This window comes from Rhipicephalus microplus, chromosome 9, assembly GCF_043290135.1.
Source record: "Rhipicephalus microplus isolate Deutch F79 chromosome 9, USDA_Rmic, whole genome shotgun sequence".
Classification (NCBI taxonomy): Eukaryota; Metazoa; Arthropoda; class Arachnida; order Ixodida; family Ixodidae; genus Rhipicephalus; species Rhipicephalus microplus.
The window spans coordinates 3,600,778-3,626,908 of NC_134708.1; the positions used below are offsets into that span (position 1 = coordinate 3,600,778).

General features: G+C 46.9%; 1 protein-coding gene across 1 annotated transcript in view; it reads left to right on the forward strand.

Moving 5' to 3' along the window:
* Positions 1–26,131, forward strand: part of LOC119164818 (chorion peroxidase-like) — an 84,171-nt gene that overhangs the window by 49,572 nt on the left and 8,468 nt on the right. Inside the window, exon 11 of the mRNA XM_075872990.1 lies at positions 14,791–15,009. Within this exon, the coding sequence (XP_075729105.1) occupies positions 14,791–15,009 (219 nt within the window). The remainder of the gene's footprint in view (positions 1–14,790; positions 15,010–26,131) is intronic.

The following is a 26,131-nucleotide window of genomic DNA, read 5'->3' on the forward strand; positions in this document are numbered from 1 at the left end:
CATTCGTTGCGGGATTTTCGTGTGAGAGCATCGCCTATGACACAGACACCGGATTTGCTGTGATCCTGAACGCCGGCATTTCTTTCGGTAATGCAAACATTCTAAGGGCACGAAAGAGGACCCGCAGCGGCAGGGCGTCCTGTGTTGGCGTGCGTGCATAGCTGTGTTTTGCAAAGCAGGTGTGCTACTACGGTGCTTCGAAGAAGCAGGCTTGAATAAAAGCATCTTCATTGCATCTCTTTCACAGAAAGAGCCTGATATTTAGTTCCTGCCCCTCGTACGTTGCGTGCCTCTGCGACGGACATGTTGTCCTTGCGCTCAGTTGTGTATCGCCCTGTCTATGCGTCCTTTCTGGTAGCCCCGCAAGCGGTGGGCCAAGGTACTCGGCTGCTGACCCGCAGGTCGCGGTATCGAATCCCGGCTGTGGCGGCTGCATTTTCCATGGAGGTGAAAAGGCCCGTCTGCTCAGATTCGGGTGCACGAGCCCCAGGTGGTCGAAATTTACGGAGCCCTCAACTACGGCGTCTCTCATAATCATATGGTGGTTCTGGGACGTTAAACGCCACATATCAATCAAAAGAATATCTCGTGTCATTAATTTTTTACGCTACCGAAATCAATGCCAGTGATCACAACCAATCAACCAACTAACCACATTACCGCCTTGACTAATCTCGCCGTTCCGGCGTTGTCCAACGCTTCTTGGAGGTGATCACTCTGCCCAAATTGATAGAGCGACAGTGGCGGAAAAGCGTTGCTACCATAGATGCGGAATTTTCAGAAATTGTGTGCAATTGAAAAAAAAACATCTTTTTTTTTCACGTCCTCCCCCCAGCTTTTGGAAAAAATGGAAAACTAATGTTCTTTGGCATACGGCAATACTTTATTAACAAATGTTATAAGTGTAACGGGGTTTATTTGCAGCGCAGAACGCAGAAAGCGAAGCAGTCAGCAGCGTCCGGCCAAGCGCAGCAAGCACGAGCTTATGCTGATGGCGATGCCCCTGATGCGCCGAGAAATGCCGCTGAAGCTCCCCTTCTTCACTACAATCGCCCTCCGAACAAAAAGACGCCATCCTGGCGGATTAGGGAAAACAAACGACTAATGGGTCGTCATATGGCTTGAGACGAGAGACGTGGACAGTGTCGCGGCTGCGGTAGCGTAGGTCTGTGGATGGGATGATGGGCTCCACGATATAGTTGACGAGTGACGTTTGCTCTACAACACGGTATGGCCCGATGTATTTGGGAAGAAGTTTTGCGGAGCGGCCAGGCGCGGTAGCAGGTGCCCGAAGCCATACCAATGAACCAGGTGGAAAGTTTGGAGCCGAACGGTCCCCAGTCTGGCGGGATTGCTGCTTCCACTGGTCCTCGGTAGAAAAAGAGCGGGCAAGCTGGCGGCATTTTTCAGCATGTCGGGCAGCTTCGGACAAAGTTGTACTTTCGGACTCATAAGGTTTATATGGAAGAATATATTGTCTACTGTAATTGAAGGTTCTCGTCCGTACAAAAGAAAGTATGGCGAAAACCCAGTAGTAGCTTGTACGGCAGTATTATACGCGTAAGTGACGAACGGGAGAACTTGGTCCCAATTTGAATGATCAGAGGCGACGTACATCGACAGCATACTGCCAAGAGTACGGTTGAAGCGCTCCGTCATGCCATTCGTCTGAGAGTGGTACGCTGTACTTGGGCGGTGCACGATTCGGCATTCGTTGAGTAATGCCTTCAAGGCGTCAAAAAGGAAGGCACGGCCTCTGTCACTTAAGAGCTCGCGAGGGGCACCGTGACGCAGAACGAAACGTTGCAACAGAAACGTCCCAACGTCACGGGCTGTGGCAGTCGGCAGCGCGGCTGTTTCGGCATAGCGTGTCAGATGGTCTATCGCAACAATAATCCAGCGATTACCAGCTAGAGTTCATGGTAGTGGTCCGTAAATGGCAATGCCGACGCGATCAAAAGGTCGACTAGGACAAGGAAGAGGTTGTGACGGGTAGACTTGCCCGGGAGGTAACTTTTGTCGTTGGCACTGAGCACACGAGCGAATGAATTTCCGCACGTAGTTATACATGCCACGCCAATAAAATCTGAGTCGAAGCCTAGCGTATGTCTTGAAGAGGCCTGCGTGGGCGCACTGTGGGTCCGCGTGAAAAGCTTCGCAGATAGCAGCTCGAAGATGGCGGGGTATCACAAGGAGACACTTGCGACCGTCAGAAAGGTAGTTGCGTCGATAAAGAAGATCATCCCTTAGGCAAAAGTTGCTAGCCTGGCGGCGGAGAGCGCGAGACGGCAAAAGAGTGAGGGGATCAGAAAGAATGCTTATGAGGCCACTGATCCAGGGATCCTTTCGTTGTTCCACCGTCATGTTGCGCAAGGCGGATGACGCAAGTGCAGGCTCGAGGGAAGAGAGGCAAACACCTTCATCCGATATGGGTGAGCGAGAAAGGGCGTCGGCGTCCGTGTGCTTACGACCAGATCTGTAAATAACGCGGATGTCGTATTCCTGAAGTTTGAGCGCCCAGCGAGCAAGTCGTCCGGAAGGTTCTTTAAGTGTGGATAGCCACAAAGGGCGTGGTGGTCAGTGACGACGTCGAATGCGTGACCATACAGGTAGGGGCGAATTTTTCCAAGGGCCCAAATAATAGCTAAACACTCCTTCTCGGTCACGGAGTAGTTAGCCTCGGTTTTCGTTAAAGTTCGGCTTGCGTAGGCGACGACATATTCATCAAACCCTGCCTTTCGTTGCGCGAGCACAGCGCCAAGTCCAACACCGCTGGCATGAGAATGAACCTCCGTGGGAGCGGCAGGATCGTAGTGGATCGTAGTGGTGGAGGATGGGTGGTGAAGTCAGCAGGTGGCGTAATTTGGTGAATGCATCGTCGCATGCTGGTGACCACGGGGAAAGGTCCTTGTCGCCGCTAAGAAGGTCCGTAAGGGGCGCACATACAGAAGCAAAATTTCTAATAAAGCGTCGGAAGTATGACGACAAACCGACAAAACTTCTCAGTTCCTTCAAGTTCTTTGGCTTCGGAAAATCGGCGACTGCTCGGAGCTTGGCGGGGTCAGGAAGTATGCCGTCCCGCGATACGACGTGGCCAAGAATGGTGAGCTGCCAGGCACCAAAACGACACTTCTTAAGGTTGAGTTGAAGGCCGGCGTCGGTGAGACGTGTGAGTACGTGCTCGAGACGATTTAAATGGGTGTCGAAACCGGTGGAAAAGACAACTACGTCATCGAGGTAGCATAAACATGTGTTCCACTTGAGGCCTCGTAAAATAGTGTCCATCATTCTTTCGAAAGTGGCTGGAGCGTTACAAAGGCCGAAAGGCATAACGGTAAACTCGTATAACCCATCAGGTGTGACAAATGCTGTTTTCGGTCGGTCAGATGCTTCCATAGGAACTTGCCAGTATCCAGACCGTAAATCCAGCGAAGAGAAGTATTCTGCTCCCTGCAAACAGTCAAGGGCGTCGTCTATTCGCGGTAACGGGTAAACGTCCTTGCGGGTGATCTTGTTTAAACGTCGATAGTCCACACAGAACCGAATGGAGCCGTCCTTCTTCTTAACAAGAACGACCGGTGACGCCCAGGGACTGTTAGAAGGCTGTACAATACCCCGCTGGAGCATGTCAGCAACCTGGTCGTCAATAACACGGCGATCCGACGCTGAGACTCGGTAGGGGTGCTGCCGTAGAGGCGTATGGCTTCCTGTGTCAATCTTGTGAGATATGTTCGATGTGCGACTGGGGCCCGAAGCGTGGCTGTCAAAAGAAGTACGAAACTTTTGCAGCAGGTTCACTAACTGGCTTCGTTCTGAAGAATGGAGCGGTGGAAAGCGTCAAGGAGTGACTGGCCAACAACAGAGTCAGAAATGAGTGCGCTGTGGTTCGTAGAAAGTAAACTAGATGGAGCGTCAAAAATGCGACGGGCGTCGATCAGATGCACGTGACCGAGACATTCATCATAGAATAAAGGTAACGGCCCTTCTAGCGTATTGTACACGAGCGTCTTCGTGACGCCATGGTGGAGAGTAAGGAGAGCAATGGGCAGTGGAGAACATTTGCATTGAATGAACAGGGCAGAGGGCGTAAATAAAACATCGCCGTCGGAAATAGCGTCACACGACACAGTCACCAGCAGAGAAGAGCGCGGTGGTACGATGGTGTCGTCGGAAACAAACAGTTTATAACACGGCATGGAGGCTTCGACAGCGTCTACATCAGGAAGTGCAGATAGCTCAAGTTCAGCGCGACAGCAGTCAATGACGGCATTATTATTCGCAAGGAAGTCCCAGCCGAGTATCATGTCATGGGAACACGAGGGCAGCACTACGAATTCGACGATATACACAATCCCTTCGATGACGACTTGTGTGGTACAGGCTGCGAGAGGTGTTACACTTTGTGCATTAGCCGTTCTAAAAGAGAGGCTAGATAATGGCGTCAGAACTTTGCGGAGTTTGCGGCACAGGTTGATGGAAAGGACGGATAGAGCGGCTCCGGTGTCGACAAGCGCCATGACGACGATACCATCGACTGACACTTCAATGACGTTAGCTGGACAGGGGCGAGGACTTGTGCATGGCGACGGGGACGCAGTTCGTGCCTCGGGAACTGCGGCCGTTAGTTTTCCTGGTCGGTGGGTTTGGAACAGCGACACATAGGGGAAAGCGAACGTCGACGTGGAGATGGGGAGCGGCGGGTCGGGCCGTGTGGATGATCAGAAGGAAAGGAAGAGGAAGGAGGGCTTGAAGGCGTAGAAGAAAACTGGGGGTCGAAAGAGGGCATTCGTCGAATGTTCTGAGCAGCCTGGCGACGACCACAATAACGTGCCACGTGGCCAACACCACCACAAGCAAAACATATGGGACGGTTGTCATAGGTCCGCCATTGGTCGGAGTAGACTCCGACTTGCGGTTGGGGGGCAGAAAACTGCGGCCGAGGTGGTATCGGCATAGGCAGCGGTGAATAGGTCGGCGGCGAAAAGGGCGGTGGTGAATACATTGGCGCTGGCTGGAACGCAGGCTGACGAGGTCGAGCAACGGCCTCGGCGTACGTGAGAGGTGCGGCGACTGGGGGCGGTTCACAGGCGGGAGGAAGAACTTGTGCGACCTGGTCTTGAATGAAGTCGCGGAGTGTAGATGTCAATATGCGTGGTTGATCGGGTACGCAAGACATCAAAGAGAGCTGACGAGCGACCTCAGCGCGGATGAACTCTTGGATCTTGGAGAGAAGAGGGGCATGGTCTTCTCCTATGCCAAGGGTGGAAAGGCTGGACGAAGAGTCGTCGAGCACCGAGGGACATCGGGTGGAAAGACGTTGCCTGCGCAACTCGTCAAAACTCTGGCATAACTCGGTCAGTTCTAGGACAGTGCGAGGACTCTTAGAAAGCAACATTTGGAAAGCGTCGTCCTCAATGCCCTTCATGATATGCTTGATCTTAAGCTCTTCGGACATCGACTCGTTGACTCGCTTGCAAAGGTCCAGAACGTCCTCAATATAGCTTGTGAAATTCTCACCAAGCTGCTGGGACCGAGTATGTAAGCGCTGTTTGGCACGGCGTTTGCGTACCTCAGGCCGCCCGAAAACTTATGTGAGGCTCGTTTTGAAGACCGACCATGTAGGGAGTTCCGCTTCGTGGTTTATAAACCACAGCTTGGCCACGTTCGACAGGTAGAAGGAGACGTAGGCCAACTTGGCGGCGTCATCCCATTTGTTGTGAGTACTCACTCGCTCGTACATTGAAATCCAGTCGTCAACGTCTTTGTCTTTTGTGCCTGAGAAAACAGGGGGATCTCGCAGACGCAGAGAACCGGCGCAGAGAACAGTAGGCGGTGCCGGTGGAGGAGTTGGAGCGGCGCTTGCGTCGGTAGGCATAATGGATGGTAAAATGCGATTCCGAAGCTCCAGGGTGGTCGAAACCCAGCAGAATCCACCACTTGTAACGGGGTTTATTTGCAGCGCAGAACGCAGAAAGCGAAGCAGTCAGCAGCGTCCGGCCAAGCGCAGCAAGCACGAGCTTATGCTGATGGCGATGCCCCTGATGCGCCGAGAAATGCCACTGAAGCTCCTCTTCTTCAGTACATAAGCAATAGTTTTCAATATGTAAACAATAGATAAAATGTTTTCGGTCGTTTCACAAACGAATACAGCAATTAACAGATCGATGACATGACAGAAACATCAACGCAAGCTCATTCAGTTCTCTGCGAATTGGTGCGACTCTTAGAACTGTTACGGCCGTTAGAACAAAGATGTCTATTTCGACACGGCTTCGACTATAGAAATATTGATCAAGATGTTGAAAAGATGAACTTATACCTCTTACTCAGAGTAAGTATCACTGGCTTCTTCTGTAGCTTTTTTTTTCATGTTGAGATGTCACGTCTTGAAAAGTGTAGCTGCCGTAGCAGTGCTTACAGACAACTGGTCCCCGTTTTCCGCAAACGGTCCTCCTGACCTTGAAGTGCATCGACACGTCGGAAATTGACCCTAAAATTGCAGAATTGGCTACAACACGCAATAAGTGTACGAGGGAGAACCCAAACTGAGCAAACATGGGCGCCAAAACCATGACCACACCCTGTCACTCATTATGCGGCAAGTGGCCAGCCGTCGTTGGGTGTTTTAGTATTAGGTGCGATATTTTGGTTTCGCATTCTGCGTTTTAGTTCACGTTCAACGCTGGGTGTTGTCTGAGCATTGTCTCTATACGTTCTACCCCGTGGGAATTCTGGCCAAAACTTTTATACTGTGTCAAAAAAACACCCAAAAAAACAACAGTTTTCTCCCAGAATTTCCCTGTTTCTTTCCGCATTTCGCATCTCCAGGTGCTACCGCGCTCGATCACCGAACTGAGAAGCCTTCTATTTCAGCATTCCGCGTGAATTTCCTTCTGGCTTCATGCTGCAAACGGGTATCATTCTCAATTCTTAACAGAGCACAGCACCCGGCCCTTGTCTGAGAACAAAAATAACGTACTTTTTTTTCTTTTTAATGCGAATGGATTTCGTAGTCGCGCTACGTCAGGCATTCGGCGTTGTCTGCGACGGGTCCTCACGCTGGCAGGTGTTTTCTCTCCGCTACAGTCCATCTATCATAGCCACAGCAGCAGGCGCGTGCGTTTACCCTCCCCATTAGCAACCGGAGCATGTGGTTGCGAGAGAGTGTAGGTGCAGTGCTTTACCACTCCTTCTTTCGTCGTTCGCTGTCTCCTCCCTGCGCTCCTCTTTCCCATCCGCTCGTGCTTCACTCTCGATTATGGTGTAATAATAAACAGGTGCTGACGCTCTCCCCGCAGCGCCTTAAAAAGCGCACTACCAGTGCGTCCAGATAATGTTCGGGCCGTTATCAGTTATCCAGCAGCTTCAGCGGTGCCTTTCTAGATGACGCTAAAACTAGCTGGATGTGAACTTTAGTTCAGACTGGCACGGTTGATGGAGGTGTTTTTTTAGCGCTCCCGATTGTATGCGCAGATAAGTGGTTTGGCATCTTTCGAGCTTGCCTTTATAATTAATAAGGCAGCAGTTAAAACCTTTGTAGCACTTATTACATTGTACGGCTTTTTCGGGGGTCAGTCACCAGGTATCTACTAGTTTGTGAGTGTGTGTTTGTTTCGTTGTGTGTTTTTCTCTTGCCACCTTGTGGGGGAGGTGCACGTACATTGAACACGCAAATTTTTGTAGTAGAGCTTATACTTTCTCTTTTTCGTAGGGCAGGGTTCGTGTTTTTTAATTATCGAGTGAGACAGTTCATAAGGACAAATAGTGTCGTAAAGCAGGGTTCGTGTTTTGTAATTATCGAGTGAGACAATTCCTAAGGACAAATAGCGTCAGAAAGACTAAAAAACTGTAAAGTGTTTAGGATGCGGGGTGGGTTTGAAAATAGACCCAAGTGCAGAAGTAAATGTAGAGGAGGATGACGCTAAGTGTAGGCAATGCGAGGTCGAGGAAAAAAATGGAGAAAATGATGGTTGCCCAGAGCGAACTGCTCATGAGAACCACCGAGCTGGAGACTGCGTTGGCGACAGCGCAAGAGAAAACGAGGGCTATAGGGGAAAGCCTGAAGTTCACCGAGGAGGAACTAGTGAAGGTGAAGAAAGGAGCAACCGACAGAGGGAACAGTAGGGCACCGGCAACCAGAACGGCAGAGAAGAAAGAGCAAGCAAGTTTGGAAAAAACAGGTTCAGCCGGTTCAATGGTCGCAAGACTCAACTTCAGCGAAGTAGTGGTGGGGCTGGGAGGGGACAAAGCAGCCGGCGTCACAGGTGCAAGTAACCCCTAGGTGCAGAACGCTCCAGCTAGAAAGTCGCAGCATGTAATAATCGGCGAAGACTCCAATTTAAATCGATGTGCAGAAGCAATCAAAGAGATGGTAAAAGGTGACAAGAGGGTTGCAGTAGGGACATTCCCAGGGCGCAAGCTGGAAGAAGCCATGAGGCAAGCGAGCGCAAAACCCAAAACTACAGCTGATGGACGAAACCTCGGGATTAGTTCAGGTGCTTTAAACGATGTCTTAAATGAAGATACGGCAGGACTACGACCACCACACTGGCGAAAGAGGTCGATGACATGCGCGCCACTTCTTCTCCGGTACAGGTAGTGATATGCACGATACCGGAGGTACCGGTGCGCGACGGCAACCTGCAAAGAGCTTTTGTCAAGGTAAACCAAGAAATAGGGCGGATAAGTCGAGAGAAAGGCTTTGAGGTGGTGGAAATAAACAGAGAGGTGCATAGGTGGGGTGGTTTTCAACGAGACAGAATTCACTTCAATGGACGGCTAGGTCATGAGGTGGGTTGGCGACTTGCAGGACGCGCAGTAGTTTTTTTTTTGTGGAGCACGCGGGCCCTTTGGGGTGTAGGATAGCTAGTAACGAGGAAAACAACCAGGGAGACTTTTTGGCAGGTGGTATGGACAGATACGATTTCAAAGTGGCACCAATACCTAAGACAAGTAGAGTCCGGGGCAGAAATAGACGTAGCCACGAGGGCCGAGCCAATTCAGATGTAGGGTTATTAACATGCAGGGTGGCAGTAAGAGGCTGAATGTGGGAAGAGTTAAAAAACAGCTAAGGGAGGAGAGGCCGATAATATACGGTATAAGAGGGTTATGAAAGCGAGGTCATGTTATATATGAAGAAAAACAGAGCTGGATCACTGATAAATGTATATTCTTCTCGTCTTCTTGGCGAGTCATAGACTCTTAAAAATGTTTGAATTGTTAATAATTTGAATCTAACAGGTAAAGAAGGAATTCGCGATTCATTATATAGAACAGAGTTTTCTATAAATTTGAGTAACCCCAAGCACCAGCGAAGTGCTTGGCACTCAATTAGAACTAACGGTCGCATCTTCCATGCTGGTACGCCAGAAAATAAGGCACACCCAAACTCCAGTATATGGCTTATGTACATCCGATAAATCATTATCAAGGCGTCTGCCCGCATGTCCCATCGACAGTTACCAATCATTCTGCGTAGGCCTAACGCAAGTGACGCTTTGGTCGCTGTATGTTCAATATATGCATCCGTCAATGGAGCTTTCCACCATAGATGATTCCGAGATAGTTGAGGGTTTGCACTAGGGGAATGTCTGCTTGGTGGAATGAGAGTGATATATTTACATATTCTTGCGGGGAGAACGCTAGATCTGCACAATTCTGTACAGTAAGCGTCAAACAAATGCGGTCTAGCCAAGCTTTCAAGGTAGATAAAAATCCTTGTAAAAGGGTATAGAGTGATTGAATGTCATCCGCAGATCCAAATAATGCTATCTTATCCACGTAAGCATACGTGTTCACTCTTTGATGACGAGGAATGGAGCTAAGCAAGATATTAAACAATAGCGGGGACAAAACCGCTCCTTGGGGAACACCTCGTGTCCGTCTGAATTTCTCTGTTAATATCCCACCCTGTACACAGTAAAACTCTCTGTGAGCAAGAACTCAGTCGTCCACGCAATAAAAAAGTCAGGCGAGCCAATCTAATCCTTCTTAGTAAAATTGGGTATTCGACACTATCCTAGGCTTAAGAGATAACTAATGCTGCATACGGTTTCTGTCACCGTGCTAGCTGGATACTGCTCTCCAAATCAACGTGAGCACACCAGATAGACATTCCTGTTCTGAAACCAATTTGACAGGGACCTAATAATTTATTAACACAAACAAACTTAGTTATCTTAGCATGTAATAGTCTCTAAATCAATTTTACAAAATTGAATGTTAACAAAATCGGTCGAATGTTGTCTAGAGCAAGCCGTTTCTTTAAAGGCCAACTCCGGAGATTTTTCGACCATCCGCGCTTGAGAAATTCCCGCCTCTTAACGTGCATCTCAAACGCTAAGCAGCGTCTGCTTCTACATGAAACGCTGAAGGAGCACCTCCGTCACTTTCCACAGCGTTACGAGACGCGCGCCAAAACGGACTACTTTGCGTAGTGCTACACGTGTAGAAGCTCCGCCTCTGTAGCTTTTCCCGTAGAGTTTACTAAAATTAACAAGAGGGGGCTCTGTCGCTGCGATCGTTCAGCGACGATAGGAAAGATGAGTAGTACAGACATTTGCCTAGTCTTCGTACTTGTGGACGACGCATTGTACTTACGGCTTTGTTTATTGTTGTGTTTCGGTTTTGTTTGGAAAAAAGATTCAACACTTTTGAGCTTCGCGACCTGATTTGGAAAGGTAAGTCTAAAATAATAAGGTGGTGAGGCGCAATCGTTGAAATTTTGCTGATTTTGTTTCGTGAAAAAACAGTTCCAAGCCACACGAACACACATGGTGCCAAAAGCAGGCCAGAAGTGAATATTAGACAAATGTACGTACTACCCATCATTCCCATGCTCGCTGAAGGGCCGTGCGTTACAGATCTCGTAGACACTAGTGTCAGAGTTCCCTTTAGTGTATAATAGGAAGGCTTTCCCTTCAATGCAAAGAAAAGTTGTAGCCGAGTATAGCTACTAGAGCTGGAAACGGATACCGCGTTTCTCGTGACAGAAAAACTCCATGTGCGGCGAATGGTGCTATTGGCCACACTATGTAAGAAAAAAAAAAGCGTTATTAGAAAAAAAGAAAACATTGTTCTTCTAACGCTGGGTGTTCACGTGCGAAACGCCATTATGGACGCTACGCATTGCATTTCCTTACGTTTCACTTCGGGGTGGTGGGGGCATTTTTTTATTCGTGGTTTGTTTTGATGACTAAAGATTTAAAGGGGACGTGAAACGATCGCTGTACAGCGACAATGCGGCACCATTGGCAGCCACACGAGCTAACTATATCATCAGCCGGAGTGGCCCTGCATAGACGGTCGAGGAACGCGGAACGGCACATCGAGCGCGCGCAAGAGGCATCTGCCGCACGCGATCCGTGTCCCGCAAGAACTCTGCTTATTATGACGTCAGAGTTCAAGTTAGCGCCGATTGCGGCAAAGACGCTGATGGGTGTCCACGCACTCGCAAGTACCAAACAGTTCTGCGTTCCTCGATAGGCAAAGCTTTGCTTATGATGACGTCCCATGGTTAGTCCGCGTCGATGCTAGTGGTTTCGCATTGTCGTTTTAGAGCGAGCGTTTCACGACCCCTTTATTGCGAGAAAGCGAAAACGTTGGCATAAAAGCATCAGCAGGTGGGCTTACACTTGAGCATAGAGTTTCATACAATAATACCTAGAAAGGAATCTGGCGCTGCGATCGTGTACCCTCGTGGGAATTATGGGAAGCGCAGGCTCCGGATCGGATCGCGTTTGCCAGTGAACACTCTACGGATCTTTTTCTACAGTTTCATTCTCTGCGTACAGTGGGTAGTGAGGTGGGTGCAAAGGGCTAAAGCAGCGCCTTTGTTGTTCGAAGAATCTGAAAACTGCTAGGCTTCTCAATTTAACAAACTTGCTGAGTTCCCCAAGGGGCTGTTTTGTCTCCAATATTATTCGACATCTTAACGAGTTCAATCCGTTACAGCCAGGATGTGCATGTATATGTGTATGCTGATGACATTGCCTTTTTTGCAGCAGACATTGACATTCATTCCTTATATCGAAAACTGCAGAGGTATATGAATTTGCTGGAGGGATGGTCAGAGACAATATGCATATCACTAAATGTAAACAAAAGTGCAATGTTGCTATTTCCTTTAACAGATCCTATCTCAATTAATATTTGTTTTAAAGAAGAGCCTATTCCGCAAGTTGAGTCGCTTAAATATTTGGGAATGACTTATAATAATAAATTAAACTGGACTCCTCACAAAGAGAGTATGGCATGTAAGGCACAACGTGCCTTAGGCATGATTCGCAGATTGACCAGCAGACGCTATAGGGTTTACGCAGGGACACTCTGGTTATGATTCACAAAATGTATATGCATCCCATACTAGAATTTGGATGTGTGTTATTCTCAGGTGGCCCAGCTTATAAACTTAACTTATAAACTTAGCTTATAAATTTGTTTTGGAGCATGAGGCCCTGCGACTATGCCTAGGGCTCCCTAAGTTTGTTGCGAACAATGTTTTGTATCAGGAAACGCGCTTACCAACCTTGCCTTGTCGATCCCGTATCCTGACGGTTCAGGCTTATCTAAAATTTTATAGCTATGCGGTAAGACGATCATAATATGTATTCATCAATGATTCAGACTCTTTTTTTTTCTTGATCATTGGCCACGCTTTCCTACACCACAAATTAATTTTGTTCGGAAGCAACCATAGACAGAATAAACGTAAAATTTGAGATATGCCAGCAGCAAACGTGCCAAATCAAAATCTCATCATAAAATAGGACGAAATTTTTCCCGGTAAGCCTAAATTTCAATCACACAGGGTCCTAAATAGCCACTTGCAAGATTACCTTGCTCACGTGGGAACAAATAATGTAATAGCCACTGATGCTTCAGTAATAGATGAGAAAGCAGGAGTAGGTATTTACTCTTCCTCACTTGACTGGTCGTTTTCATTAGACTACGAGACTTCACACCTATTTTTGGAGCTGAACTCCTGGCAATTGTTCTAGCACTATGAAAACTAACTTTGGATACCCACGCTGCTATAATAATTACTGACTCCCTGTCCGTATGTACGTAACTGACAACTTAATTTCAATCAGATGCCTTACGGACATTCCTTACGCTGATTCCTCCACAGCTTAAGCTCTTAAAATTATTATGTGTACCTGGACATTGCGGGTTAGAGTTAAATGAAATGGCGGACTCGTTAGCTCGAATGACATTAAATGGCTTAATACTTTCTGTGCTTCCGGTGCTGTCCACTATGACAGCGATAAGATATCAAAAATTTTCACTCAGGGCTGATGCCATAGAATCAGTAACACCTTGCACTGAATTAAGACATTTGAAATATTGATGGAAATCTGGTTGGGTGTTATACTAGACAAATGGAAGTCATGCTAACAAGACTGCGATGTCGTGTGCCCCCTTTAAATCTATATTCACACAGGGCTGGTCTGGCAATATCTCCCCTATGCAGCTTTTGTACAGATCTGGAATCAATAGACCATTATTTTTTGTCATGTTGCCGTTACAGTCTATTAAGAAAACGTCTCCTTGTCATCCCATTCACTAACCTTGGGCTGCCCTTCACCATTGAGAATATACTATCCTTTGGTGCTTCGGTTCTGGGCTACAGCCACAGGAATGCCTTTATTGCCGTATGCAATTATCTCCATGAAACAAAACGAATGCGCCTCTGAATTGCAGTTTGCATATTTGTTATTATAATATATTATTAAGCAAATTCTAAACATCAATTTTAAACGTGTTCGAGATTACTGCAATTTCAATTCAATATATATTTTATTCTGTCTGATCGAAATGGCAAAAAAAATCTTGCACTCTTTCTGTATTTACGTGTGCTTTATCCCCCTTCTGTAAGGATTAGGTATCATTCGAAAGGCCTTAAAATTCATATCTTCAATTCTTGGCATATCCCCTTGAGTGGGCAAGAGCCATAGTGGAGGCATCATCATCATCATCATCATCATCATCATCCTCTCAATTTACTGCAACGCTGGCGCTGTATAAGTCGTGTTTGACAGTTTAAGCGAAGCGTCGTCCACTCACCGCTGTGCATAGATGTAGCGTGCCATGCCAGTGCGGGATATTACATCGAGTTCACGTTTGTCGTTAGTGCGCCTTGCCGAAACTCGTTGAAATCAACTGCAAAACGACGGCGACGCGAGGTGTACGCACCGCCACGCTCTTCTGCCTCAATTTCATGGCAGAACGAGAGGTGTGTTGGGGGCAGAGCACTTGAACAGACGCACCTGGCATCGCAGCAGACTAAACGTTGTTTCTATCTTAATACTGTGCTGTTATTTCCATGAATAGATATTGCGTACTTTAGAGGGCAAAACAAGAATCTTTGTTTTGAAATGCTGCAAGTAATAATTATTTACATATCGATGCCAAATCTGCAACGCAATGGAAGAGCAATGCATACCGTGGTGGTTAAATTTGTCCGGGTTTCACTTCTACCGCATAGTCACAAAAACCTTTTGCATAAAGCTTGCGTACAAAAAATGAAGCAAATTTCAATTAGGCATAACTTTATCTCACTTTGATTTACACTCAGCAAAGAAGCGTCGCAAATATCAAAAAACGTGATCCATCCGAAGCTGATCCAAAGCCTGTACTTCCCATAATTTCCATAGTGGTACAAGCACCGCTGAAGGAGTCCGCGCAGACACTAGCGCCAGATTCCCCTCTAGGTATTATTGTATGAAACTCTGTGCACTTGAGCAATGCCAGAACGCAGCAAGCGCAACTATCGTGACGGATGTGACGCAGAGACGTGACGGATGGCGTGACCAATCACCTGTACCGATTGCGCAACGAGAGCTTCGGCCTGGACCTCGTCGCACTGAACCTGCAGCGGGCTCGGGAACATGGCATCCGACCCTACGTCGACTACTTCCGCTTCTGCACGGGCATCGATCTGACGTCGTTCGATGCGCTCAAGCAGTACATGGACAGTGCCTCGGTCGAGAAGTACAAGATTCTCTACAAGTAAGCGAATGCCATTTTCCGATCACTTCGTTTGCGATACTTCTGATTCCACGTCGCATTCTGACGAACAAAAAGCCAGCTTTTGCGTGGCACGTTTAACAGGCATTTTATACTGTGCAAAGTTTGACAGCGCAAAGTACTTGAATGAGTACTGACACGTACGACTTTAACAAATAGAGAAAAGTGAACGCTCACTCGACACTAGAGTCTGAAAACACGTATGAAATATTCTACTTTTATGTAAATGTTTTCGTCACTGAGCATCTACAAGACAGCCCCACCGTTATTGACATTATCCCGATGAGTCAACGCTGTTTCACTGAGATCGCCCAGTCTGCATGCAGCCCGAATCCCAGAAATCGCTGCAGGGGTCACTGATGGGCCACAATTCACTCATCCTAGTTCCACGCTTGTCGTGTCTACTGTTCATATAACGGTGCAACCCAAAAAGCTTCACCATGAGCCAGCTCGCTCAAAACAAGTTCTGTTAAAGGAAATTCTGGCGCTGTGGTTGTTCAGCCAACAGAAAAGTAATGGGTAGTGCACGAATTTGCCGACACAGTGAACCCGTTTACAACTATATCGGGGTTTCACTGAGTCTACACTCGCCGTGACACCACCGTTTGTTTCTACATTTAGGGAGAAACGGTGGTGTGAATATAGAAACTTTCCTTCACGGAGAAACCATTTCTCCCCTTCAGAATCAACATGGCTGACCTCCGGGTTAGCGAAACGACTAGGCCTAGCGAATGCATCGATTCTCGACTGACAAAGAGTACACGGCACTGACAATCACAAAAAACAGTCCCACTGAGCTTTATATCGAACGAATGACCATACAATCAAACAGACTAACCTGCGGTAATGAAAACATCGCGAAAGACAACGACGGAGCTAGTATGTTTCGCTCGTCCAGCGAGACTGCGTTCACTTTAAAAAAGACGGATACCGAAAAGTTCTCACCCGGAGACTACATGCTAGGCTTGCTGTATTTATTTCTCGAAGATTCACACAGTGTATCTACGTTATCCGCGCGTTTACGGGGCCACAGGTCACGAAATCTGCCTCCAAACCGTAGACTCGATCGCAATGAAACAATATTCCGGCTCAGCAGCGCAGAGAAATAAAACATTTAAGAGCGGACACTCCTTAGACCCCGGTGGCCCAATCGACCATAGCACACCCAGTGGTTCGTGAGAGCAACTGACCTGCGCTTCCTGTTTCGGTTTCACGAGCACGAATTTCGGATTACTGTGCGCGACCATCGTTTGGCTGTGGCGAAAGGTAACGATTTTAAGGCACTTTTTTTTTTCAGCCAAAACTCAAGGCTAATGTTTGTCGTTCTGATTCAGTGATTTCTTATTTTCTCTCGCTCAAAATTGTTCGTGCGCATTGAGGTCATGACGAATTTTTATTTCGACTAAGTTAGAAAAAGATGCAGGTAATCATGATTAACTATGTCATTTTTCATCGCGCTTGTTTTCTTTTATAACAAGCGGTCAGTTTATACATCTCTCAAAGAGACAGAGTATCCACAATGTCTTTATTTAAGGGCAATGGAGTGGCTGAGCGTATAAAAAGGACAAAATGAGAAGAGCGTCGAACAGAAATGCAAAGTGGACATCAAATGCATCTAGGCCTGCAAAGTAATTCTAACAAATAGAGCGAGAAATCTGAGAATGTGCATATCGCTAGAGTTGGCACTTGCCGACAAGCTGGAGGAGTATGATGCACTGAGCAAGTGGCAATGTAACCGGGATTCTGCCCAGAGGAACGGAGCCAGCCAGAGTCTCGGAGAGATGTCGAGGTGGAGAGCCCGGAGCTGTTAACAGTAACATTTAATTACGATATTTGCAGGTAGCGTGTTACATGGTGGTGTTAGCATCATGGAAGCTCTCGACGGAAGCATGATGGGAGCTTCTGCGAGCTTGTGAGAACTTGACAGGAGCGCCTCGGCGCTCACATTTTATGCCCTGGCCTTCCCAGGATTCCCTGCAGGAAAAAAAAAAACAATGGAAGCCAGGACAGTCCAATGAAGTTTGTCATCTTCACCTCCGCCTACGAAGGGGGAAGGTGAAACGCCGCCTCCTTCCTAACCCACGAAAGGGGGAAGAGGCACGCCCAGTTCAGCCCATGGCGAGGGAGAAAACACTGCTCACCGTGCACGACACAGCAAAACACGAAGACGTTGAGTCTTACGCGGAAGTCAATTTCGTAGTCTGTTGCAGTGATGGGTATGTGGCGCCGGGGGCTCAGTAGCTAACGTCTTGCACTCGCGACACACTATAGGTTCCAAGTTCGATTTCGTGCGCCTGAGTTGGCGCCCGCGGCAATATCCAGCCAAGAGTCTCCATATGATTTCTATCACAATACCACGTAAAGTGTGCTGAATATAGATTGTTTTTATGTATAAAAGATGCCAAGTATGAGCGTGTAATTCTTATTTCGTAAAAAAAACATTCCATTGGATTTATGATAACGTTTGCTTTTTGCACATGCGTCCTCTGGTGGGAGCACTAATTTGTTACGTAGTCGTGACGTACTGCTTAAGGCCAGATTTCACAGAGTATCCCACGGAGGAAGGAAAGGTAAGGAGAGGGCATGCCCAGCCGGCGCAGGGCGTGAAAAGTGTGGCGGAAATGACATCATGGCGACCATATTCACTAGGCACAATGGCGGCGTTGCTATGGTTACGTGTTGCGCAGTGGAGCTGGTCTCGCAGTGAGCGGCCGCGGCTGGCGGCGGAATGTGTGCCTCCCCAGGTCTCCTGCTGAGCCGTGGCGGACAATATCTGTGCTCTGCGCCGCGTTATTGGTTACGCAGTGTTTTCCTGGCAGTTACATTACTCTTAGCAACGTTTACAAATTCTTGTCCATCACGGGGTTTCAACAGTGCGTAGAACAAGTGCATATCCATGTGTCGTGCGGCCGATGACGCGGATGAAGCAGTTAGTGTTCAGCGAAATTGCGTTGGGCACGATGACGAAGCTGAATGACGATGAACGCCTTGCAGGTCAGTGACGGTTGAGCAATGCTCCTGCTTGTGACAACGGACGACGCTGTTGGGCCCAGCAAGACGCCATGAAGACCATGTGCACATACGTAGTTTCGTGTTGTGTGTGTACAGTAACAACTTGCGTGTGCGTATTAAAACACCTTTTCTGTTCCGCTTGGTACACTCTCCACCAGCATTGCATGTAGTCTCAACGGAACAGCAACCGCGTTAACTGTCACTAGCAACGTGCTCAAAGTCACCACGGTCGCAGAATGCGGGCGCCGGTGAGTTTCACGCGGAACACGGACACAGTGGCAGGACGCTGCGTCGGCCGCGTGGTGAAATGCAACCGTAGAAGGCGCACGACCGATCATGTTGTCTGTACAGTTGCTGAATTAATGACGTGAAAGCACTCCCTATCGGAAAAAAAAACGAATGGTGGGCATGGTGGAAACCACCACCCACCATTATAGTGGATTAATGTAGTGGGTGAATGGTGGGAAACGCCCACCATGGCACATGGTGGGTATGGTGGGTGCTGCAGTGCCGGCAACACTTGAGCGCGAAATGACGTCAGAATCACCGTGACGAGCTGCCACAAAAAATAAAAAAGAATTCTATAAAAACGGTATAAAAAACACCCGTCCTGTAAAAAAAAAACAAGGCGCCACGGAGGATTGAACGTGCAACCTGCGGATTCTCACTCGAAGACGCTAACCACTACGCCACGCCAACATGACGTTGATTGTGTGTTAAATACTTAGTTGGCATACAAACTTAAGGTTCAACTTAAGTTATGTTTGTCGTGTACACAACGTAGACAAGATCTACACCTGCTACTAAAAATTGCACATTTATTAAACACAAACAACTGCGGCCTGTAACGATTGCCACTATATGTTAATGGCACTAGTGCTTTTTTTTACAATTCACAACTTCAAGAAAAAGAAACCAAGCGGACTGGGGAGCAGCAACAGTTTACCGGCAGGGTCTGCCAAGTTTAATATCCGTTTCGCGCTCGTTCTAAAGGGCGACATCTGCTCACGCTTTATGACGCTTCTAGGCTCATTCCATAGATACGCCCGCCTAATTTATTTGATTGAGTATTGGGATGCTTTTCGCGCAATGTAGAGGGCGGTCGCGCCAGCGCAACGCTGTAGCTCTTTCGCTAAAGCAACAACTACATAACGGCTTGGCCAAAACGAATGCAGTGTGCCGGAAACATTATACGCTATCATATTGGTTCACCAAGCACACGAATTGCCACGTCTGAGTTCTCGTACAAAAGCAAGAGAAGTGCCGGTGAGTGCGACCGGCGGCTGTCGGTGAGAAGACACTTAATTACGTTCTCTGGGAGTGCTTTAATCGCGTCGCATCGATGTTTGTTGCTTCTTGAGCGGACACAATACGCAATGAAAAATGCTTCATTTAGGTTAATTGATGCCATATGGCTGCGCTGTATTGTCATACTTAATCGTCGTAATCGCGTATTCTGAAACCCGGAAGCACGGATAACACAATTGTACGGGCTCGGTCAGCAGGCCTAACCTTTGGTGGAAATCATGGTGGTAGAACTTGTAGTGTACAGATCCCAGCTTGGTACACTATATAAGTTGCCCGCCATTATAAGCCCACCAATCATCTGCTTACTGCTTCCCAGCATTATCGTGATGGTGGGCAGAGCTTCTCAGCTTGGTACACCATGTGGCCCACCATAACACGCAGCACCCATCATCTGCTTAGTGCTTCCCAGCATTATCGCAATGGTGGGAAGAGTTTCTGAGCTTGGTACACCATGTAGCCCACCATAATAAGCACCACCCACCATATGCTTAGGGCTTCCTAGCATTATCGCAATAGTGGGCAGAGTGTCCCATTATTGCCCACTATCTAGCCTCTGCTTTCCACCATCATTTCCACTTTACCCATCATCTGTACACCACACCACCCGGTATGTCCCAGCATAACCACCATATTTTCCACTACGTCCCACCATAGCCATCATAATTTCCACCATGCCCACTATTATTTCCACCATGCCCACTATTATTTCCACTACGCCCACCATGTTTTCCAGTATCCACCATGGCAATTTTTCCGATAGGGCTCGCTGTTGTCAGTGCATCTAGCGCGCGTTCTCTCGTAGTTGCTTCATTGTCGGCGAGCTGTTACTCCCTGTTATTACTCGGACGAAGCGATTTCGCTGAAGGTGTCCCGCAGGCTCAGAGTAATGAGCCCCGTTCCATTAGTTTCGAATCGTCACGACACACGCGCTGCGCAGCCCACGTGCTTTCCGAGCCGGAGAGAGAGTCGTGCCTTCTGCTTTACATTCGGATGTAAACAAGCGAGGAGAATTTGCCTAGTCAATATGGCCGACTTCCGGCTTCATCCTGGCTTCACAACGAGTGACGTCAGGTCCTCTTCTTACCTTTCCTTCCTCCGTGGAGTATCCGCTCTTTAAGGCTCTTTCAGCAGTGGGTAGCTTCGATAGATAGATGTTCAATGTTATAAGCGTAGCTGGAGGTATGAGAGCGCCATAGGCTTAAAGTAGGTGGTAGCTGGCGCCATAAAACGGGAATAAATGACACTAGAAAAAGAAGCTTCTAGCGGTGATCTTTGTTGACACACCCGCACGGATCCTTAGCGGATAGTTGGCAAGTCAGCCCATTCTAGATTACTCACTGACACCGAACGGCTGTTGTATGCTGAGGCAAGTAGAGGCACATTCAGACTCATAGTACACATACATTCATATAAATGGTTTCAAGGTCACAGGTGGTGTACCTAAGAAAACTTCCGGTGACCTCATTTACCAGCTTCTAACGTAGAAACTGAAAGCGCGTTTTCAAGTTCCTTTTAAATGTAAGAAATGTCTTTCTTTAGCTTTTCAGATTAGAAGAACGTGCGTAAATGCTCTAGGTAATCTCTTATATTTTTCTATAGCTCGAAAAACATTTATTTGAATATATTTTGCCAAACATGGGAAAGAAAGTGTAGAAAATCAGCGGGCTATTTTCTAATGCTCTTCTTGCCCACCGATGTTTTTTGGCACATCGGTGGGTGAAACCGGGTGTCATCAAGGGGCTGTGTTTGTAAACAGTGAAAGGGTCTATAGGGGGAACTCACTGAACAGTTCAATTGAACGTACAGAGTTTTATCAACAATTCGCCACAGCGGCGCACGCATAGATGTGTTTACTCACACAGGCTACGTAAACGCACAAGCTTATTAGCAATGAATTGTGACTGATCATAGTGGCAAATGCGACAAGCAATCTTTGGTCCACATTTTTTTTTTTTTACGTTTTATTACCGCACCACAAAATGCGCACACATAAGTATACTATATCTGATCCTTAGACGATCAGAAGTATATCAACGTTTTCACAATAATGAAGGAATAATTACTAGAGCTTATCAAGTTTCCGCAAAAACGATGGCCCCAGGGCTCAGCCAATGCATAAAATGCCAACGACATTTTGAAGGATGCGCCACCTCTCGACTACTGCCACAGATAAATGTTATTTTTTTCTTGTGGCCTCAGATAAAGCAAACGCTGGCCGCGCACTTGCCATTTTGGAGGTCATGTTTTTTACTCTTCCCCTTTCCACTCGGAGAGGGCGCAGCGTGCAGACAAACTGTTGTTTCTGTCGTTGCATCGATTTGGTTTAGTTGTCACGCGTTAACTTTTGTTTACATTCTATTTAGGCGCCTTCCACGAGTGTGATCGTTACCCATGGATACAGTACACTGCTAGCCCTTCGATGAGAATGTTTTTGATGCGGTAACAGCCGTCTCAGCGGGCTATACGTACGTAACAACGCGGGTCGAGTGAGAGATGATCTCGCACCAGACTGTTTTCTATCGGGAGCGATGTCAGTTGCTGTTGGCGTCGCGGCAGCTCGATTACACGAATTTAGTATTGCACCGGCTTTCCTTTGTGCTGTCGCCTGCCGTGGTAGCTTAGCCGCATTGGCTGTCGTGTGACTATGCTCGGGGGCGCAGGCCCCACTCCCGGCCACGGAGGCCGTATTTGGATTGAGGCAACATGCAAACACCCGTGTGCTCATGTTTGGATTCACGGTAAAGAACTTCAGTCAGTCGAAATTTATCCGCAGACCCCACCACGGCGTGCCTGATTATCACATGGTGGTTGCGGCACGTAGAACTGCCGCAGTTGTACATGACCGTGCTTTGACGCATGGACTGTATCACGTTTGCTAGAATGTAATGCTTCTTTATGCGCCTCATTGAATTGATGATGGCTATCAGCGCCGTGCGACACTCAAACGCGTATGCTTACCAAGTATGTCAACACTGAAAAAATCCATTATTTGTGTGCAGTCCAAGGTATACGATAAAGCAAGACTGTTTGCGGAAGCAGAGCTCCTCGCGACAAATTGGTAATATAAAATAACACGAGACACACGCGGAAGTTTGGGGAGCATCGCGCGAGTGCCTGGCGAAAAAAAATAGAAAAGAACTTTACTGTATATCAATAAAACAAAACAATAAACGTCGTTCCTGCATCGGTTGCATCAATCGTAGGTAAAAGTAATTGCAATCGACTGGGTGCGGCCGGCTAGGCTCAGCTTGCGCATGCGCGCGTGCAAGACCCCGTGGTTGAGGACAAACCATGGGGCGCGGCGTGATACCTGCCGCGCGCTCACCATCTCGGAGGCCATGGAGAAACTTTGCTCCTTTGGTCCTCGCCGGGAGAGGGAGCTACAGGTAAGGCTCCCAAAAGGGTGAAATTTACTGCGCCGAAAGACAAACGGAGCCCGTTTCTCCATTTTCGCTCCCTCTTTTTAGAGTGTATAACTAACACTATTACACCTTAGGAAAGGAGTGCTTCCGAAACATCGATACCAGAGGGTGTTGCCACCGGCTATAACGTCCTTGTCATTGGGAGTTTCCAATTGTAAGATCACCATATCCCTGAAAAACATTAAGAAAAGATATCTAAATTCACGGAACATGCGATTACGGATGACATCACATTGCTGGTGCACATTAGTGCCAACCGTGCGCACATATTGTAATTTAACTCATGAATAGAGCGCTCGTGCTATACACTGACCATCTCGTACACTATAAACCCCCTGGCACCTTAAGGGGCTTTCGAGCAAACAAAACACCCTTCCGCCTAACCAAAATTTGCACAAATAAAAGTGTTAAGGTGTGTTTCTTCCGATGTTCTAGCTAGAACACCCTTCAGGAGTTAAGGATGTTTAAGTTATCAAAACACCCATTACCCATGAGTGGAAACCATGAGCAAATCACTTGAAATCGCAGATTAAAAAGTCGTTGGATCTTAGGCGAACTTACATTGAAAGATGTGTCTTCTTTGGGACTATCTACAAGCATGCCATAAATTTACACTTTTTTTGTTTAATCTTTGTTGTTCTTGATTTATATAGAACAGGAATATCCGCACCAGTACTGAACGGTGTCTTAAAAGGGCGCAAACATTTTGAGCATGGTCAGAAAACACGGTCTATCGGTAGTCGACGCTCCCGAGAACACGCGTGCCAAATTTCGTAGCGCAGCTTGCGACCTCGAATCAACAATAAGCTCTCAAATTAAGCTAAACTCGCTTTCTCTTCTATCGACAAATGACGGCCCAAAATCACTACGTTCTAGGTCTAGTGTCAACCATTGGCTCAAATGCGCATGGTCGCGCGGTCGTTACTGGGGCCACCACGGGAGGTCAGGACTTGTCCACGCGTGCGCGGGTGGTCGCACTGAGCAGTCGCGCATTCGAAGAAAGAAAAGGAAGTGATCGATTTCACAAGGCGCGCGTGGGGCATTTTTTTTTTCTCCCGTGCCATCCCTCGCTGCTTAGCTTCCAGCGCTTTAGTGGGAACGAGAGAATGCGATTGCCGTGTCCGACTTCGCTCGTACAGGACAGATACTGAGCAGTTTTGCGCTGGTTAAATCATGAGGCGATAGGTTCCTTAAGTGAATTCCTTCTATGGCCTCTTAGGACACAACATGAACAACACGGAAGAACACAGTTATTTTATCTATCATGCTGTAATTGAAAATAAAGTGAAATGAAATGAAATGAAAACCATGGGAGGCACTGCTGTCCAGCTCGGCCATTGTTGATCAGCGCTGGCTGGTCCAACGGGTAGAGATGATGGCTAGGGCCAACGGAGCCCTGGAATAGGGGCCCAACCATTTGGAATGCCCCGCGTTATGCGCAAATAAAGTTTTCTCTCTCTCTCTCTCTCTCTCTTAGGTGTTCCAGAGCCCCTTAAGGATACTATGGCTACGTATATCAGATGGTCGCTTAAAGGCTGTGTTGCGCGAATGCCCCATCTTTTGGGTGTTTTACAATACGCGCTGTTGTGTGTGCAGTTTAGAGTGGGTGTGCATCTTTTATGCTTACATCATCTTTAAATATGAATATTCGTCACGTTTTCTTAATAACTAGGGCATTTAGGCACTAGAAACACCCATGACAAGGATGGCCACACTCATTGTTATGGTTGTTTCGATTCGCGAAAATATCCTTCTTCTCGAAAATATCCTTCAGTGTAACTGTGTTAGTTATAGACAAGGCAAAACTCATTTAGGGGTGTAAACTGGCTTACTGTGTATACGTAGCCATTTTATTCTAAAACCACCGTTCAATGCGGGTGGTGTATTGCTATTCTTTGTAAGTGAACATTAAACACTAAGATAATAAGCATACATTTATGGTACGCTATGGTGAACTGCCGTAAAAATGACATATATTTAGTCCACACTCGTCTATATTAAAAAAATTTTATCAGACGGTCTTTTATCATCAGGCACGCTGTGGCATGAGCCATGAGTGTTTCACTAAGCCCTTACACCCTTAACTCCTTTAAAGAGTCTTTTAGTTAAAACATCATCCCTTAGAGGCTATTTGAGGAAGAAAAAACTCTACTACAATCTAATTTTGTCGAGCTTTAGTTAGGCAAAAGGGTGCTTTGCTTGCTTGAAAACTCCTTAAAGGTGCCAAGTGGTTTACATAGTAATCTGCGTGCTTTTGACTTTGTTTATTGTTCAGCTTTGGCGTTTGTTCTGGATAAAAGAAAATGAACCATTGTCAACTTCGTGAGCCAATTTGAACTGCATGGTGAGCCTTAATAGCGGTGAAGTGTATCTGCCAGACGTTTGTTGAACTTCGTCTTGCGAAAATGAAGATACGGGCCGCATGGAGCCAAAATAATGAAGTTTAGACTAATCCGTGTGTTACCCGTCATTCTCATGCTCGATGAAGTGCTGTAGATTGCAGCTCCCTAGTGTATCGTTAGAAAACCTTATGGTTAAACGGACACTTAAGTTGAACAATGAATTGGTTTAAATTATAAATTGTGCTCTTAAGATTCTAACACTCCTAATTTCACCATCATAGGTATATAATTAGGGGAGAAAATTAAGGTAAAAGCTTTATTTTAAATGCGAAGCATTTCTTAACGAACTTTCAATAAAGTTTTTCCAAACCCAATAAAGTTTTTCCAAACCAAACCAAACCAAATCTTAACGAACTTTGGTGACTTTGAGCATATCTATCTATCTATCTATCTATCTATCTATCTATCTATCTATCTATCTATCTATCTATCTATCTATCTATCTATCTATCTATCTATCTATCTATCTATCTATCTATCTATCTATCTATCTATCTATCTATCTATCTATCTATCTGTCTGTCTGTCTGTCTGTCTGTCTGTCTGTCTGTCTGTCTGTCTGTCTGTCTATCTATCTATCTATCTATCTATCTATCTATCTATCTATCTATCTATCTATCTATCTATCTATCTATCTATCTATCTATCTATCTATCTATCTATCTATCTATCTGTCTGTCTGTCTGTCTGTCTGTCTGTCTGTCTGTCTGTCTGTCTGTCTGTCTGTCTGTCTGTCTGTCTGTCTGTCTGTCTGTCTGTCTGTCTGTCTGTCTATCTATCTATCTATCTATCTGTCTGTCTGTCTGTCTGTCTGTCTGTCTGTCTGTCTGTCTGTCTGTCTGTCTGTCTGTCTGTCTGTCTGTCTGTCTGTCTGTCTGTCTGTCTGTCTGTCTGTCTATCTATCTATCTATCTATCTATCTATCTGTCTGTCTGTCTGTCTGTCTGTCTGTCTGTCTGTC